The following is a 19,719-nucleotide window of genomic DNA, read 5'->3' as shown; positions in this document are numbered from 1 at the left end:
TAGGTAAGTGCATGCTTTTATTTGCCTCATGGACAGAGAGTTGGATTTCACAATTTGTAGGCAGGTCGCCCGCATCACCTTCACTAAGGTTCAACCCGAAAGTGTTACGCCTTATGGCACAAGCGGCACATAATTTTGGACAAGGTTTCCGCAACAACTAATTTAGCAAGGGGTAATTTTCAATACTTGGTAGGTCATATGATGGATTTGGCTTCGAAATTTACTCCATTGCCAGCTAGCAGAATCTCATTTATATATAATGGTAACAATTGTCACATTGGCTCTCCATTCATGAAATACTAACTAAAAGTACAACAGGAGAAAATCCAATAAATAGTAGACCATCTGACCATGTTGAGATGGACAAAGATATTTGACCGTAAATTATCCATCCATCCAGTGGTTGGATTGATTGCATTAGCCCTTTGAATGGTAAGAGTATATAACAAATCCAACAAAAGATAACATTAAATACTAGCCCAAATTCAAATTTGAACCAGACTTGAATAGGTCTTAAACCAATTGATGAGCATTTGTTGAACCCCCCCCCTCCACCCCCAAAGGAACAAAAAATTACTGGCTCTACCCCTGGATGGAAGCCACCCCCATCTTATTTGTCTAGTTTCAGCACCAAACAAGTAGGGAAAGTATCCCTAAGTGATGGAATATGTTACAAGAAGTTCACTAAATTCATTCCATTATTATGAAGTAGTGTTTTTTGTAATTATATGAAACTTTAAACTCCATGAGCTTGTTTGCGCTTAAATTTGAGGGTCCTCTATCACTTGGACCCACTGGCGCAGGTTGAAAGGCTAAGATCTGAAATAGATCAGGTTTTGGTTTAGGGGTAGCAAAGGGGTGCCGTAGGGATGAGGAAAGATGATGGGTCAGGTGGAAGATGGAGTGTCAAATTCAAGAAGAGAAGAAGAAGATGATGGGTTGAAAGTTAAAGAAGATAAGGGGAAGAAAATACGGGAGAGAGAGAGGGTAGGAGACAGACAGAACTCACCAAAACATGAGAGGGGGAGGGGATGCTCAACGCATAACTGGGCCAGCAAGGCTTCAGTTTCATTTCTTCAATTCAATCTCAATGTTACCTTTGTTGGCTACAAAGGTAGTATTTAAAGAAAAGGTAACTCTTGAAGTAATAAAGGCCTAGAAACTAAAAACAATAAAGCATTAATTACTTAGCCACAATAAAACATTAATTACTTAGCCATGGACTCTTTGACTATCATAGAAAACTGAAAAAGACTCTTTAACGCACCTAGAAACTCAAAAGAACTCAATAACTAAGCTTAGGAGTTGGAAAAGACAAGTGCTAAAAACAAATAAAGACTTAGGAATACTAAAAGACACATTAAAATATTCTAGTGACTTCTTGGGCTAGCCTACGAGGGCCCCACCAGTAAAGAAAGTCGCAGGCTTAGGCTTGGCCAGCTTTGAGGGCTAAGCCCGCAGGGGGAATCTGCATCACCCACCCTCGTTTGCCCATGTTTTCAATGTCTGTGATATGTCTAAGGTCTGTAATCTTGCAACAGAGTTCACAAGCCCTAGTGCTGTTTATTTGTCCCCTTATTTTAAATCCCGTGAAAGCCTTATGGACATCTTTTTAACTCTGCAGGCGGAGCGCTCGGATTCTGCTGCAAACCCAAACCCATACAAATTGCTTTATGCTTTTGAAATGCATCGAAACAACTTTCGGAGGGCAGCTAGTTACATACACCGATATTCAGACCGTGTGAGAAGTGAAGCAACCTTAAAAGCGCACCAGCAGATTCCCATGGCTCTGCAGGAGAGGCTTAATGGACTCTCTGCAGCTATCAATGCTCTGCATCTTGTTCATATTGCATATTCTTGGATTGACCCTCAGATTGAAGATTACTCTTGCCTGGATGAGCACCATCCAAGTAAAAGACCTAGAAAATTTGTGGACGAGAGCTGTAAGTGTGAACATTCTTTGATTCCATAATTGTTCTAGTAGTCACCATGGGAATATGTTGGTTGCCTCCATAATATACTATTCTTTAATTGGTTCAAAATATTTTTTCATCACACAATTGTGTGAATTTGTTATGTTACAAATTTGCAGCGATGGACAGCAATGGTTTTCAAGCTCAGGGCCTGCAATATTATATCGATATTGAGAAGATGGAAAAGGAGTTTTTGTTGACATCAGCCCAATATTTACTTTGTCATGCAAATATGAAATCAACATTTACAGGTTCGTTTAAAATTTTCAATCTCCACCTGGAAAAAAAAAGGGGGTTCCTTTCATAATATTTCTGACTATTCAATCCACAATGCTTTAAACGTTTCTGTGCCTTCAGGAAATCAAGTACTTCCATCAGATGTAGTGGATATGCTAGTCCAGACAGACTTATATGATATGGCATTTACAGTTCTTCTGAAGTTTCGAAAGGGTTCAGGATTGAAAAGGTTTGAATTTAGTGTGCAAGCTTTACAAGTCCATGCCTTACTTTTGTAGTGTTTATTTACTTTATCTATGTCTGAAATTTATAATTGATTCATGCAGGGAGCTTGAACGAGTCTTCGTTGCTATATCAAAAAAATGTTGCCCAAATGGAGTAGGTTCCCCATATAAAGGGTATGAAAGAGGTTCCATGTGTGTTTGATGCTCTCTGTCTGGCCAGTTCATATCTGAATAATTTTTTTAGTAAATATTTTTGAAACCAGGTTGCCCGCAGGGATCATGACAATAATTGGAATTTTTTGTGCTCATGTTCAGGAATGATATCAGAACACATGGTCTTTTGTTGGCATCATCAGAAGATGAAACGTTTACTCACAGTCCTTTTGTATCAAGCCATTCTACTCATCAGTTGAGTGTGAACTGTCAGTGGGAAGCACTTGAAGTTTATCTGGTGCGTAAATAATGTAGTCTCATTGAAGTTTCGCCATCCTAAAATATGCTTATAGAACAACCAATAGGGCGGACTAACCACTCAAAGTTTCATTTACATTCATGAGAGAGCAGCTTTCTGAGGAAAAAGAAAAACCATCCAGCAGGTAGTTAATAGCATTAGTAGTAGAGTAGTACCAATAAAGGTCACAACAACAATTTAAATCGTCATCATCATGATAATAAAGAGGGCGTACCCAGTTCACGAGGCTCCCGCCACTGCGGGGTCTGGGGATGGTTATAATGTACTCAGCCTTACCCCCTCTTCGTGGAGAGTCTGTTTCCCGACGTGAACTCGCATCCACTAGGTCGCAATGGAGCAACCTTACCGTTGCGCCGAGGTCTCCCTCTCAACATCATGTTGCAATAAGGAATAATAAAGATGATGATAATATTGGCACAAAACAAAAGTTAGTATGAGTAGTTGCCGGAGTTACAGAGGCCTAGTAAAAAAGAAAGGGATAAGGATGGGATAGTAGTGCATCTGAGAGCATTCAAACATGTGATAAGGGTTAAAAAAATGAGGATTTTGGTGCTCACAAATAAGTTTGAATGCAATGGTGGGATTATATTTCACTTGAGATCTACCTTTTTGTGTAGGCCTTGTTTCTATATGATGAGTGTTGGGTTGGGTGGCCCTATTTCTGTTGTTCTGTACTCTTGATTCTTTTTTATTGCCCTCTGCTTGAATACTTGAATCCCTCTTCCTTTGAAATAAAATATTCTGTTGTTAGCAGTCCCAGAAAAACGGTGGGGGGGAAAGGCTGCAGAACTTAAGGATATATTTTCACCTGAATTCCATGGTTTTGGAGTTTATTTTCTTCAAAGTTTAATAACTTAGTAGTGCTTTAACAGGCAGTTTTGGGGGGCCAAGATTGTAAAGTCTTAATAAATGAGACATAATTATCGAATACTGGAGAGCATGCTGATGCAACTCTTTCAGTCTTGTATAGGATCCCTTTGTTGTTGTAGCTCTATCAATGCTTGCCAATTATTCCTACACAACTCATACGAGGACCCGATCTACAATGGTAATATATAAGACATAATTATCAATGCTTGCCAATTATTCCCAAAGACCGACCTCGTACGAGGACCCGGTCTACAATGGTAAGAGGCAGGTGGGAGATGAGGCGACGGGTATAGAGCTGGGAGACAGCATTAACAAGGGGTACCAATGGAGTGATGCGAATTAGGCTGAGTACCAGCAGAGACATCAGGCTGGGCTTCAGCAGAGGCATCAGGGATTTCCTTTGTAATTGGTGAAGCAAGTGGGGCCTTATCGGAGCAGGATTTGGAGTGGCCGAAGGTCTTGCAGTATGGGGAAGCCAATCATAACTAATGGGTTGCTCAAAGCTAAACCCATCATCTTCAATAATGGTGATGGACAAGGGGGGGAATCAGCAGAGATGTCGAATCCTTGCAAAGGGGAGACGATCCATCCTTTTAGTGCGCATATCAAAGTAGAGAGGAAACCCGATGACTGAACCAATTGTACCTAGACATTTCATCTTTCTTTTTTCATTTCTCTTCTCTTTCCCATCATTTCTTTATTTATTTATTTTTTTTTGTTTTTTTGGTTGGAACTCAGTTTTCCTTATTTGGTTTGTTTGGATCCATGTAGCCGACCCCATTAAGTTAGGATAAGACTGCGTTTGTTGTTGTCGTTGTTGTTCAGGGCTCCAGTAGTGAAGGGGAAGACCAGGCAGAGCAACACACAGGAGAATAGAACTGAGGTCAACCTTGTGGAGTTGCAGGTAGGGTTCTCACTGGCGGAGGAAGATGGGTTTGTTACAGTTCCGTATATCACTCAAATCTCTCGTATTTGGGCTTATAGAATTGGCTTATTACAATAATAAAGAGCGTATCCAGTGCATGAGGCTCCCACCACTGCAGCGTCTAGGGAGGGTCATAATGTACGCAGCCTTAGCCCTACTTTCGCAGAGAGGCTGTTTCCAGCATAGTTGTCAAGGCGTCGCCTAGGCGCTGCGCTGCCTAGGTGTCCAGGCACTTTGGTCGACTTTGGCATCTTGGTCGCCTAGTGGACGCCTAGTTCGCCTACTTGATGTCGCGTTGCTTTTTTACCCTCTCCACCGCCTTGGGTCACCTAACCGCCGTGACAACTATGGTTTCCAGACTCGAACCCATGATCTCTTGGTCACAATGGAGCAATCTTAATCGTTGCACGAAGGCCCGTCCTCTGGCTTATTACAATAATAAACCCCAAAAATATTAAACCCATGGCCCATATATCCCATTGGACACTCAAAATTAAACATAGTAGTCCATTCTTGGCCCAATTTGATGGCCTGGTTTGCTGCTGGCCTTGTTCTTTTGAACTACATCACCTTTCCGTGCCCATTATATTTCTCTACTTCAGTGCTGCCGAAGGCTTGATTTGATTCGAGTATAATTTTCTCATTTTCAAATTTCTGCAATGCTCACTGTCAATCCATATCAACCTTAGAATTGTTGCAATGAGATGCGGTATACCAAATCCATTGAATTCCTCAGAGTGTGGACAATCGTGGTACTGAAGAGGGTCATTAAACTAAGGGTGTCAATTTGAAACTGAAACTGTATACTGAAACCGAAACCAACCGCATAAAACTGTACCAAACCGTACTGTTACAAATTCGGTACGGTACGGTTTGAGAAAACGGTATTGTCCTCCCTATGGTACGGTATCGGTTTCTAAGCTGAAACCGTCGGTATGTACCGATGCTGTCCGTTTTACACATACCGTATTGGAGGGTAAGATTGTAAAATTGAAATTATAACTTAAGGGATATGAAATTGAAAACGGAAAACTGGAAAAGTGGAAAACCAAAACCCTAATGCCATCATCGAATCATCCTTTTGGCCTTTCCCCTTCCTTTCGGCTCATTGTGACTCTCTCTCTCTCTCTCTGCGGCTAAGATGTGCCCTTTTCCTCTCAATCTCTCTCTCTGAACTCTGAACTCTGATCTCTGCCGCTAATCCCTTTCTCATACAATTTCCTCAGCTTCTGCATGACTTCCATTGGCAGAACCGCAGAACAACTTGGATAGAGATCATCTCGACGGTGTGAAACCTTGACTCTGTCCTTGACGAGGAGAAAGGATCGATGGCTCGAGTGGTGATGAGGGTGTTTTCGTAGTATAGCTGAAGGACCATATAATTGAAGTCCACGTTTACCTTCTTGTTTGGATTGGTGAAATTGGTGAGGAGGGTGAGATCAGCGTTAAGTGAAGAGTCTGTGTCGATGTAAGCTGCATTGAGGGTGACACTTGAGACGTCGAAATGGAGGATTTGAGGCTTGAATGAGAGGTAGATAACCAGAACGACTAAGCCTGCGAGTATGATTATAACCCAGAATATTGATGTATGAAGCTTCTGTTTACCTTTCAATCCTTCTTCTACTTGTTATTTGGTGGATTTGTTTTAGTTGTTTGGATCCTTTTTCATGTTATAGTCGAAATTGCTTAATCTTTAAAGGCTGCTTAGTCTGCTTTAGTCATTTGTTGCTGGTCTAACCAGTTTGTAGTGCAAATATTCTGTCTGGGTTGCTCAAAAGCCACCAGGTTATGTATTTCTAATACCGATCCTTTTCTAATAACGATCCTTTTTCAATACCGAATTTGAAACCGTTTTTGATACCGAATCCATACTGTTTTCTATACCATATATATATATCGTACCTATCGGTATTAGAAATATACATATTATGCGGTACGGTACAGTATCGGTATCTGGTACTTATTTTCTGTACCGTACCGTATTACCAAAACCGTACCGGTTGATACCCTTACATTAAACTTACTCCAGCCTCTGGAATAGTATCTACAAATGTAAGCTTGCAGATTACTCTGTTGGATTATTTGAAGCCTTTAGCCTCAATAAGAAACATAGTACTCCTGGTTGGGCTTTAAAAAGTTTTTGCTGCAAAATGTCTCCTCATGTCTCTGACTTCTGAGTATGTTATCAAGAGGTTGACATTTCAAGTACTGTGTCGGATATGATGTGGATATTATTCTGTTACTTCATCTACTAACAGATGTGTCTATGACTTGGTGTGGGGTCCATTTTGTATATGGATTTGTCATGCCAAAGTTTGCAATATGAAGTAACAGTATAGTTATAGATTCCGATGTATTCGTACGTTTTGGTCTAGGTCCATGCCATCCAATCTGACCACAAGTATGTCTAATTGAAAGTAATCGATCGGTTTCCGCACATGTTTTGGTGATATTTACATTGTTCATGTGTCATATGTAACAGCTTCTGTTATAGTATTGTTGTGTAGATTAGAATCATGATATTGAAGAGGTTGTATCTGATTTTCTCTTCCAAAAATGCTCCTTTTTAAAAGAAATGTTAGATGGCTTTCAAAACCAGGTGGACACTGTTTGGATGTGTGAATCAGCCTGGCTTCTTGGCTGGTTGATTGTTCAACCGGTGCAATCATCATGCCACCTCGCTTTGCTAACTTCAGTAATAGATGAAATTATTAAGAATGTTTTCTGTCAAGCATGATAACTATATATTAATTACTGATATTGAGCGTACATTTATCATATTTTAAGATCCAAAATGGTTTTATAATCTGAGACTTTTTTTCATTGACGAATCGCTAGATAATCTCATAATCCTTGTTACTCTATGTAATGATCCAAAATTCCTATTTAGTTTGTGATCACTGATAATATCGATCTACAGTTCTGGTGAGGCCTATCATGCAATCGACATGGTTAGGCCCTCTGAATCAATCAAGAAAGGCTAAGCATGAAATTGTAATGCAGTGGTTCATAGACTGAAAAACCCCAAATAGTTAAGGGACTAACATCTAAGTGTGACCTTGCATTGGTCAGCATCCCTTGGTCGATGGTTTTGACCATAAAATTATTACTTTATTATAAGATGACTCTGGATATCATCATATATTAAAAAGGGGGTTAACTTGGAACTTCTAGTTGGTGGAATTATGGACTTTCTTATCTATTTCTGCTTTTTTTTTTTGGCAAGTTGCACTCTTAATTGTTTTCACTGTGATAATCATTATTTTCAGGAAAAATATAAGAAGTTGCACCCACGATTACCTGTCATTGTTGCTGAAACCCTTCTACAAACGGACCCTCAGATTGAATTGCCTCTTTGGCTAGTACATATGTTCAAGGTAAATTTCTCTGCTTAGAATCTGCATAACCAAATTATGTTTCAGATTTGCAGGAACGTGATGAATGCTGCCTTAGTAATGTGCAATTTCTGTACTTTAAAAAAAAATAAAAAAAAACCCTTCTCTCTCTATTGTATTTTCTGGTTTCATCATTTATACTTTTTGCTCATGTGATGTAACAGGGTGGAAGAAAGGCAACTTGTTGGGGGATGACTGGACAGGAAGCAGACCCTGCATCTTTATTTCGACTATATGTTGATTATGCCCGATATGCAGAAGCTACAAATCTGGTCCTTGAGTTCATAGAGTCCCTTGCATTTCTTGTAAGTTGTAACTACCATCTTTTATGCTTCCAGTCAAATCATTGTTTACTGTTGCTTAGCATAGGGGAAAATAAGAGTGGTTTGCAATAAATTTGATTTCGCTATCATGTTTCTCCTATAGTCTTCTCATTTTATATGTCGATGTTTTCTTGATGATGCAGAGAAATACTTTAACCTCTTCAACAAATATTCTATGAACTTGAATAATTGAACTTTATCAATGTGATGAAGGCCAGAGAAACTCTATCCACTCTTGGACAGATTTCTGGCTAGCGGTTTCTACATATGGGACATCTTTCTATTGCTTTTACAGTTTAGTTTTTTGTGGTTTTAGTTGGACTAGGATTAGAATATTATATGTTTTAGGAATTTAAGTGTTAAGTTCAGTCCCAAATATAGTAGGAATGGGTTAAAGAGACAAAATGGGATTTAGGATTTGAGTTTTCTTCTTTTATTTTACTTTAGTTGGATTCCTAAGTCCTAACAAGATTTCCTAGTTTGAGTAGAAGTGACCCTTGGTTTCCAGCGGGTTACAAACTAGTGTTTGTGATTAGTTTCTCTTCTTTTTTTTTTTTTTTTTTTTTTTTTTAATATACTATGGAATGCTTCTGATTTGGAATAAAGAGAATTGTTCTTTGCTTCAAGGTTTGATGGCAAAACCTATTGCTTTAGATGGCTATGGGATACATAGGTTCCTCCACTTTTCTGTTAATATCTCCACAGTTAAGTCCCCATTCACTTTATTCATTCTCCATTAAATCATTTTGGAGGGACCAAAAGGATGCTGATTCTTACCTATTATCAATGTTGAAGATAAGAAGATTAGAGACTTCAATGGGGTTTTTTTTTTTTTTGGTGAATAAAATGTATATTACCAAAGCCCGAGGTGGGCGAAAGGGAAAAGCAGGGGAGGGGAAGATACAAGGGGGGGGGGGGAAGCTCCGGGCCCCACTAACGGGAGCGCAGTAGAGTGCTATCTAGGCTCCAGGAAACAACAATATGCCTGTTCCTTGCGGAGTCTAAAAAGGCCTTAAGGGGCAAAGGCTGAGCTTAGAGGAAACCTCCAAAGAGATGGGTTTCCAAATCAGGGCAAAAGAACGAGAGTTGGAAGTCCATCTCCTAAGGTTCCTCTCCATCCAAATGTGGTCGAGGGTAGCACCGAATACAAGCTTGCCTATGGTGTTGTAGGTAGTGTCGCCAGTGAAAGTCATGACCATCCAAAGCCACTCTCGGGTACTAGCAAATCTCTCTTAAGGAGCCAGAATGATAAGATGGAGGCATAACCTAGTGTTTTAGATGGCTATGGGATGCATAGAGTCTCCTTCATTGTTTTGTTACCCAATGTCTGCAAATAGTACTTTGTTTTATTCATTCTCTATTAAATGATTTAGGAGTTGCCAAATAGACAACGATTCTTACCTATTATCAACATAGTTTCAAGCAACTGGTGGTGAAAAGTTTGAACCATAATGAGAATATGGAGGCAAACTTCCTTGAGAAAGGACAATTACTCAAGTAGGTTTGGCCTACACATGAAGTGGGGAAGTAGGTTGGTGGTTCTTTTTTCAGAAGGGAATGAGTTTTTCATTGATTTTCTTAGACGAGCAGAGATCTAAGATCCTTGCTGGTTTAAGATATAGATTTTAGGTGATTGGGATAAGGAGGATTGAAGATTAAATACCTTAACTCTGACGAAACCTCCTCCATGAGCTCCTCACCTCCTCCTCCACCTCCAACCTCCACACCCCCTCTACCATCACCGAACCCTCCACTCTCTCCACCACCATCCCCTCGGCTCCCGCTACCAACTTAGACTTCGCCACCATCTCCAACACTACAACTATCCCCGCCACCAACTTAGACTCCGCCACCACCATCGCCAGCACCTCAACCACCCTCGCCACCTTAGCAACCCCCTCCCGGTGGTCCAAAAACCTGGTCATCCCTTCTCTCTCACCCTCCCTCCTCGAGCTCAGGCCTCTCCCTCCAATTTGTATAGCCCTCTGTTGAAGATGGTGTTTCCTTTACTCTTTGCCCTAGTAACCTGCTCTCTCCAGAAATTTCCAAATGGCAATCGTGCCTTATGGGACACTTCCTTGGCTCAAGGCCTTCATTCAACATTGTCAAGGCTTCTCTCTCTAAGCAGTGGAAAGCTCATGGCTCCCTTGATATCTTCCTACTTGACAATGGTGTCTTTGTTTTCAAATTCTTCTCTGAGGAAACAAAAGCTCGAGCTCTGAACGGCGCTCCGTGGCTATTCGGTTCCAAGCCTATCTTCCTCCGCCAATGGCCCCTACATCCAGCTCCACAAGGTCGACCTCAGCTCCATTCCCTTGGGGATTACCTTGCCAAGTCTACCGTTTCACTACTGGAGTCAAGAATGCCTCAGTAGAATTGGTTCAGTCCTGGGACACCCCCTTTACTCTAACGTATGCACTCTCAAAATGGATTGACTCTCTTTCGCAAGAATTTGCGTTGGTGTCTCTGTTGCTTGCCCACCGCCTTCCTCCATCTCCATCGTGGAAGAAGATGGGTTTTGCTTTGAATAGCCTATCAAGTTTGATGGGTTACCTCCTCACTGCCTCCATTGCAAGGTGTTTGGATACAACTCTCGTGACTGCTCTGGCAAAGCTCCTCTTGTCTCCCCTAAAGATGATTTGGTTCATTCAGATCAAGATACTACTGTTCACACCCCTACAAGTCCCCTGGCTCCTTCGGTTCAACCATCATCGGTTCAAGCTCCATCATCTTCAAGACCTTCGCCTGATGCTACCTTGGATATACCTCAGTCTCTCGCCACTCCATCTCCTGGTCGCTCTCCTGGTGCCGCCTGTTACCCTACTCCTCCCCCATCTTCTGGATTTTCTAGAACCCATAGCAGAGGAAGGGTCAAGGTGCGCCTCCGCCATCGACGTCGCCACTGACACTGTGCTCCAATTTCTGAGTCTCCGTTGCGTAGGGAAGTCTCGATTCCTGTGCCTGAATCTACGCTGACAACCTGCAATGCTCCTTCTCAGTCTGCAAATCCCGATGGAACTTCGATCCTTGGTCTCCATGGGCTGGCTCCTCTAGTTACTTCAAGATCTTCAAGATCGATTGCTCCCTGTTTTCGATCAAGTTCTCTGACGGTAGAACCTGAATCTCGGCTGATCAATTCGCCTTGTCGCAATGCTGAGTTTTCCACAGTTGAACCTACTGCCAGCGAGATATCCTCTCCATGCCTGGATGTTTTGACGATTAGAGCTCTGCCACCCCTGGCTTCCTTGGTCGCAGATCTTAAAAGGGATCATTTTTGTCTTAACCCCAGATGCTCCTCTCTAGCTGGGAGCCTCGAGAATACGCGAAGCCAATCTGAAGTTAGGCCCTCTTTCTCTACCTGTTACGACCACCCCTCTTCAATCCCCAGATCTCACCTACCACCCCTATTACCTAATCCTCCACTTAACCTTGGGTCCCACCTTAACCCTGGTCCCACAGCACACCCTGACCGATCTACTCCTTTGACTTCCCTAATCCTAACCCCTTTTAACCTGGCCCAACCTTTACCCAAACCTGCCCCTTCTTTTTTTACCTATAATCTCCCCATCCTACCCCCCCCCAAAATATCTTTATCCCAACCGTATCCTTAACCCCAACCCATCCACCTCTTCCACCAACACCATCAACGGGTCTCAACACCCAACCCGACTCTCTCCCCACAACTTTAACACTAACTTACCCGTTGACTCCCCCCCTTCGCCTGTTCAAACCCCTTTTCCCTTCTTGCCTTGTTAGATGAGAGCCCCCTCCCCCCTGTTTCTGGTCAGATCTCTCCTTCCCCTCCCCCTTTGCTTTCCCATTGTGAGCTGGTCAACTCCTCTGACGCCATCATCATTGCCCGTCATCGCCCTACCCTTGCGTACTTTCGCAGGAGGTACAAAAGTATCCCCCCTAGGACTTCGGCGCCCTACCCCCTTTAGTTTTCCATGTCTGCAGGATTCTTTTGGAATGTCAGAGATCTCAATTCCCTGGCCAAACATCATGGAATTAAAACCCTTTTCAAGTCTTGTCATTCATCTTTTTGCGCCCTTCTTGAAACTCGTGTCCTCTAAGCCAATGCCCCTCGCATTGTCGCTTCCATAGCCCCCTCTTGGTCCTTCATCTCCAACTACAACCACTCTCCTAATGGGCGTATTTGGATCCTTTGGGACCCCTCCAAGATCCATATCTCCTTTTCCCACTCCTCCCCACAGTTTATTCACTTCTTTTACTCCATCCCTAACTCCTCCCTCTCCTTCTTCCTCACAGTGGTTTATGGCTTCAACCGTGCTGCTGACCGTTCTTCCCTTTGGGATGACTTAGTTCTCCTTAAAGCCAGATCCGGATCCCTTCCTTGGGGGATTGGGGGTGACTTCAATGTCGTCAGATTTCAATCTGAGAAAATTGGAGGTCGCCCTCCTGATTCCCTTTCTGTCAATGCTTTCAATGACTGCATTGAGGAAGCTAGTATTGATGATCTTAGATGGTCTGGAGCCCCCCTAACTTGGTACAATCACAGAGGGGGCCCAGACCAAATTGCTTGCAAGCTAGATCGCTTCCTCATCAATGAAGCTTGGCTCTCACCTTTCCCCATTCCCATGCCAATTTTCTTCTTCAAGGTCTGTCTAACCACAGCCCTTGTCACCTCCTTATTCAACAGTACTCCTTTGGCCCCAAGCCTTTTAAATTTTTCAACATGTATACATCTCATCCCCTTTACCTCCCGACCATCCTCAAAGCCTAGAACCCCACTAAATTCCCGTCCCTCCCTCCCTCTCATTGCTTTCGCCAAAAAGCTTCGTCTTACCAAATCTGCCCTCAAATCTTGGAACTCTTCCACCTTTGGCAATATCCCTTCCTAGGTCTCCTCTTGCCGATCCGACCTGGCCAGTGTGTAATCTCGCCTTCAATCAGATCCACTCAATCCCTCGCTCGCTGCTGAGGAGAAAAAGCTTTCTAAAGAACTCTCTTCCCCCGCCTCTAATGAAGAAAGTTTTCTCTACCAAAAATCCTGTATTAAGTGGCTGGAGCTTGGAGATTCAAACATAGCTTTCTTCCATCATTCTTTAAAAGCCAGATTGAGCTCCAATTCCATCACCTTTCTCATTGCCCGTGATGGATCCCAACTTTCCTCTGTCCTTGACATCAAGTCTGAGGTTAGGTTGTGGACCTCCCACCCTCTATACCCCCCACCATCTAGAAAGCTTGGCACATCCCACTCTCTTCCCCCTCTCTTCCCCTTATTGCCCTCGCCAGGAAACTCTGCCACACCAAGTCCGCCCTTAAAAGTTGGAATACCTCCACCTTTGGCAACATCCCTTCCCAACTCTCCTCCTACAGGTCCAATCTCTCCCTTGTCCAATCTAGGCTCCAGTCGGATCCCCTCAACCCCGGGCTTGCTCTTGAGGAGAAGAAGCTCTCCGATGAGCTCTCCTCCCTCTCTTCCCTTGAGGAAAGCTACTTGCGCAAAAAATCCCGCATCAAGTGGCTGGATCTTGGAGATTCCAATTCTGCCTATTTCCATAGATCGTTGAAAGCTAGGCTTAACTCCAACTCCATCATTCTTTTGCAAGGTACTAAAACTCGGGTCTCGGTACCAACTCGACTCTTGGAAAAACCGAGACGAGTCGAGATCTCGCCGAGTTGGTGCATTTTTTTTTTTCAACTCGAAGCCTCAACTTTGGGTCAACCCGAGATCTGGACCTGAGATCTCGTCGAGATATGTCGAGTTTTGTCCAATTAGGTAAGGTATTTAAGTGGTAGGTGGGTTAAAATAATGGGTCGAAACTGAGATCCAACCGAGATCCAACCAAGATCCGAGATCTCACCGAGATCTTGCCGAGATATTACACTTTTGAGACTCATAGGCAGTCTCGGCTCGGCTTTTCCAAAAACCGGGAAACTCGGCGAGATCTCGCAAGTTCTCTAACTATGCTCTTTTGCTCTCCCCTGATGGGACCCCTCTCACCTTTGTCACTGACATCAATGAGGCTTCCAGTTCTTTCTTTTCAAACCTGTTCAATCCTCCTCCCTTCTCCCCTGCTCCCCTCCCCCCTGGCCTCATCAACCAATTTGTTCCCCCTCATCTTGCGGATTTGCTCCTTGCCATCCCCTCTGATGACGAAATCACTAAGGCAATCCTCTCCCATAAATCCAATAAGGCCCCGGAGCCTGATGGTTTCAGTAGGCGCTTTTTCCTTAGCTGTTGGGATCAGATCAAAGGTGATCTTCTTAAAGCCATTCGTAGCTTCTTCTTCAGACCCTGCCAGCTTGCTCAGGTCAATCAGACTTTTATCGGCCTCATCCCTAAAAATGATGGAGCTACCTCCCTATCTGACTTTAGACCTATCTCCCTTTGCAACCTCATTTACAAATTCATTGCAAAGATCCTTGCTAACAAGATTAAGGCAGTCATCCCCTCCCTTGTCAGCCTTAATCAGTCCGCCTTCATCTCTGGCAGAAGCATTGCAGACAATATCATCTTTTGCTCTGAAATTGTTTGAGGTTTTGACCGCAAAACTCACTGCCCGGTGGCCCTCATGAAAATTGACCTCCACAAGGCGTTCGATTCCCTTCGTTGGGACTTTATTTGTGATGTGCTTGCCCAAATGGGCTTTCCCCCTGCTGTTGTCCGATGGATCTATGCTTGCATTTCTACCCCCTCCTACTCTATCCTCGTCAATGGCTCTCTGGCCGGTTTCTTTCATTCCAAAGTGGGCATCCATCAAGGCTGCCCTTTGTCGCCCTTCCTGTTCTCTCTGGCTCTGGAAGTCCTCTCTAAAAGCCTTCAATCCAAAACGGATCTCCACCTTATCTCCCCTATCCCCAAATGCAAGCACTCAAATCTGACCCACCTGGCCTTTGCAGATGATCTGATGATCTTCTCAAAGACCACCCCCTCCTCTATCTCTGCCATCATGGACTCTCTCTACCTCTTTGAATCCCTGTCGGGACTCCGCATCAATCTCCTCAAATCCAAAATCTTCCTCACTGGCATCCCTGAGTCGGTTAAAGTGTCTCTTCTACACCTGACAGGGTTTTCTATTGGCTCCCTCCTTGTTAATTATCTTGGCCTTCCCCTTATTCCTGCAAGATTGTCCAGCCACCACTGCGCTCCCATGCTTGACAACATTCGCAAAAGGCTCCAACTTTGGAAGGGTAAACTCCTATCCTATGCTGGCAGACTGGAATGTATCAAGTCTGTCCTCCAAGCCTCTTACATCTATTGGAGTGGCATCTTCGGCATCCCTAAAGCCACCATCAAGGCAATGGAGCGTCTCTTCTGTGCCTTCCTCTGGAAAGGTTCTGACTCATCCAAATTCCTCCATCCTTTTAGCTGGAAATCCATTTGCCTTCCCAAATCCGAAGGGGGTTTGGGCATTCGTCGTATCCGCGATTCCAACACTGCGGGCATCCTTAAGCTTATTTGGAAAATCTCCTCCCGTCAAGATTCAATCTAGGTAAATTGGGTATACTCCCATCTTCTCAAATCGGATTCCTTTTGGACTGTCAAGATTCCCACAGACTGCTCCTGGATCTGGCGCAAAATCATCCTTCTTCGGCCTCTTGCCCTCTGTGGCACCTCTTCTTCCATTGTTGATGGCTCCTCCATCTCTCTCTGGCTTGACCCTTGGCACCCCCTTGGGATCCTCTACAATCTCCTCGGGCCTAGGGCAATTTACTCTTCTGGTCTCCCAAAAGCCGCTCCCCTTTCTTGCCTCATTGCCTCTGGTTCCTGGTCCCCTCCCACTGATCTTAACCCCTCTATCCTCCCCCTTTTTTGGCAGACTCTCCCGCCCCTCCCCCTCCTTCCTCCCCCCCCCCCCCCTTAGTTGATAAGGTTATTTAGCTTCCCTCCCCCACCGGTATTTCTCCTCCAGATCAACTTGGAATTTTATTAGAGACCCTAGCCCTTCTGTCCCCTGGCACAAGATCATCTGGTTCAAGGGCCATATCCCTCGTCACAGTTTCATCGCTTGGAGATCCTTAAGGCTTAGCCTCCCTACCCAACCATTTTTGCTTCACCGCAATATCCCTATCTCCCCCTCCTGCGCCCTCTGTTGGAATGGTGCTGAAGACATAGCCCACCTTTTCTTTGCTTGCCCCTTCTCCTCCACCATCTGGGAAAAAGCCCTTACCTTCATTTGGACCAGAAGTAGGAGACACCTGGACTTTGATCATGAATGGCTCTGGTTGAATTCTACTTTTCCTGGGAATTCTGTCTGTGACACTATTGGTAAGCTGACCTTCTGTGCTACTATCTATCATATCTGGATGGAGAGGAACCTTAGGAGATGGACTTCCAACTCTTGTTCTTTTGACCTGATTTGGAAAGCCTTCTTCTTTGACGTTTCTTCTAAAGATTAGTTGCGGCCGTTTGGGTACGGTTTTGGACTCCCCAAGGAACAGGCATATTGTTGTCTCCTGGGGTCTTGATTTGTCTATTTTACGCTCCCCCTCCTCTGCGTAGGCTGGGTTGGGTGTTTGTTTCTCCCCCCCTTCTCTCCTTCCTTCTTCTTTGTACATTCCCCCCCCCCTTTTTTTCTCCCTGCCCCCCCTGGGGTATGGTAATATATTTATTCATCAAAAAAAAAAAAGTCTGAGGTTGCCTCCTTTTTCACCTCCCTCTTTAAGCCCCCCCCTTCCCCCTGGCTTAATCAACAAATTTGTCCCCTCCTTGGCTAGCTCTCTCCTTGCCCTCCCTTCGGACGTTGAGATCTCCAAGGCCATCCTTTCCCATAAATCCAACAAGGTCTCGGGCCCTGATGGGTTTAGTATGGGGTTCTTCCTAAGCTGCTGGGATCATATCAAAGAGGACCTCTTCAAAGCTGTCTGCAGCTTCTTCTTTAATCCTAGCCAGTTTGCCCAGGTTAATCAGACTTTTCTCTGCCTCATCCCTAAAAAAGATGGAGCCTCCTCTCTATCTGATTTTCGGCCTATCTCTCTCTGCAATCTTCTTTACAAGTTCATTGCAAAGATCTTGGCTAACCGAATCTAACTTGTCATCCCTTCCTTAGTCAGCTCAAATCAATCGGCTTTCATCTCTGGTAGGAGCATTGCGGACAATATCGTTCTCTGCTCTGAAATTGTGCGCGGCTTTGATCGAAAATCCCACTCGCCCGCTGCCCTTATGAAAATTGACCTCCACAAAGCTTTTGATTCCCTCATATGGGACTTCATCTGCGATGTGCTTGCCCAAAATGGGCTTCCCCTCCCCCCCAGGCTTTCATCAGGTGGATCTTTGCCTACATCTCCTCCCCCTCTTTCTCTATTATTGTCAATGGCTCCCCCGCAGGTTTTTTCCACTCTCAAGTCGGGATCCGTTAAGGCTGCCCCCTCTCTCCCTTCCTCTTCTCTCTGGCCCTGGAAGTCCTCACGAGGAGCATCCAAGCCAAAACTAACCTCCACCTCATCTCCCCTATTCCCAAGTGTAAGCACCTCAATCAAATCCACCTGGCATTTGCGGATGATTTAATGATCTTTTCCAAGGCCTCTCCCTCTTCTATCTCTGCCATCATGTCTTCCCTTCATCTCTTTAAGAGTCTTTCTGGCCTCCAAATCAACCTCCTTAAATCCAAGCTCTTTCTCTCTGGGATCTCGAATTCCGATAAAGACTACCTTCTGCGCCTGACAGGCTTTTCCCTGGGCTCCCTACCAATGAAATACCTAGGCCTCCCCCTCATCCTTGCTAGGCTCTCTGGTCACCACTGCACCCTCATGCTTGACAATATCCACAATCGCCTCCAACTCTGGAAAGGCAAACTTCTCTCCTATGCAGGTAAGCTCAAATGCATTAGATCAGTCCTTCAATCTTCCTACATTTATTGGTGTGGTATCTTTGGCCTCCCTAAAACCACCATCAAAGCCATGGAGAACCTTTTATGTGTTTTCCTTTGGCAAGGGAAGGAAACTTCCAAATTCCTCCACCCAATTAGCTGGAAATCCATCTGCCTTCCCAAATCTGAAGGAGGCCTTAGCATCCGCCGTATCCATGACTCCAATATGCCTGGAACTCTGAAGCTTATTTGGAAAAATCTCCTTTGACTCCATTTGGGTTCATTGGGTCTACTCCCATCTCCTCAAGAATGACTCCATTTGGACCATCTCCACTCCTTATGATTCCTCCTGGGTCTGGCGCAAGATCCTCCTCCGCCCTTGGCTCTTAGGGCCACCTCCTCCTCTATTGTTGATGGATCCTCCATCTCTCTCTGGCTTGACCCCTGGCACCCTAATGGATCCTCTACAACTTCTTTGGGGCTAGATCTATCTACTCCACCGACATCCCCAAGTCCGCTCCCCTTTCCTCCATTATCTCTCATGGCTCCTGGTCCCCCCCTCCCCCCCCCCCTTCTCGATTAGACAAGGTTATTTGGCTCCCCTCCCCTAACGGCCTTTTTAGCTTTAGATCCGCTTGGAACTTTGTTAGAACTCAGGCCCCTTCTTTCCTTTGGCATAAGCTAGTCTGGTTCAAAGGTTACACCCTTCGCCATAACTTCTTAGCCTGGAGAACCCTAAACCTTTGCCTCCCACCCAAGTCTTTCTCCTTCACCGTAGAATCCCAGTCTCCCCTTCTTGCATCCTTTGTTGGAACGGTTCTGAACACATTGACCACCTTTTCTTTGCTTGCCCATTTTCTTCTACCATCTGGCTAAAATCCTTTTCTTCTATTTGGCCTCGCAGCAGGAGACCCCTCCCCTTCGCTAGAGAATGGCTCTGGATAGTCATGACCTTCCCTGGATGTTCTGTCTGCGACATTGTTGGTAAGCTTGTGTTTGGTGCTGCCCTGTACCACATCTGGATGGAGAGGAACCTTAAGAGATGGACCTCCAGTTCTCGGTCCTATGATCAGATTTGGAAAGCCATCTCTTTGGATGTTTCCTGTAAGTTGACTCTTCTCCCCCATAAGGCCTTTTGTGACTCCCTAAGGAACAGGCGTATTGGTGTTTCCTAGGGTTTAGATAGTGCTCTTTTACGGTCCCACGCCCTTTCTTAGTTTGGTTTGGGGCTTTTTTCTCCCCCCCCCTCCCTTTCTGCTTTCCCCTTGTATATTCCCCCCCCCCCCCCTATCTTTTCCTCGTTTTGGTAGTTTATTATTTAACCACCAAAAAAAAAGATTAAATACCTTAATTTGCACTAAGAGAATATTTTACTCATGGTGGGATGAGTTACTTCCCCCCCCCCCCCTTTTTTGGGTGAAGGGGAGGGGTGTTGTCGTTTTTGGGGGTCTGTGTTTGGTGGGTGATGAGGAATTTTTGTTGATGTAGGTCAGTTTAGTTGCATGATTACTTGAACGATTTTGT

The 19,719-nt window shown here is 44.4% G+C and overlaps 1 protein-coding gene across 2 annotated transcripts in view; it reads left to right on the top strand.

The window, feature by feature from the left end:
• LOC122661514 (nuclear pore complex protein NUP160) overlaps positions 1-19,719 on the top strand; it is a 169,378-nt gene that overhangs the window by 146,992 nt on the left and 2,667 nt on the right. For both annotated transcript variants that reach the window (XM_043856926.1, XM_043856925.1), the window contains exons 19-25: positions 1,625-1,943; positions 2,093-2,224; positions 2,331-2,439; positions 2,537-2,608; positions 2,750-2,885; positions 7,971-8,078; positions 8,261-8,401. In XM_043856926.1, coding sequence (XP_043712861.1) covers positions 1,625-1,943; positions 2,093-2,224; positions 2,331-2,439; positions 2,537-2,608; positions 2,750-2,885; positions 7,971-8,078; positions 8,261-8,401 — 1,017 coding nt within the window. The remainder of the gene's footprint in view (positions 1-1,624; positions 1,944-2,092; positions 2,225-2,330; positions 2,440-2,536; positions 2,609-2,749; positions 2,886-7,970; positions 8,079-8,260; positions 8,402-19,719) is intronic.

The sequence above is a fragment of the Telopea speciosissima genome, chromosome 5 (assembly GCF_018873765.1).
Source record: "Telopea speciosissima isolate NSW1024214 ecotype Mountain lineage chromosome 5, Tspe_v1, whole genome shotgun sequence".
NCBI lineage: Eukaryota > Viridiplantae > Streptophyta > Magnoliopsida > Proteales > Proteaceae > Telopea > Telopea speciosissima.
The sequence above is the reverse complement of the archived record's forward strand: the minus strand, read 5'-3'. Positions and strand labels throughout refer to the sequence as shown.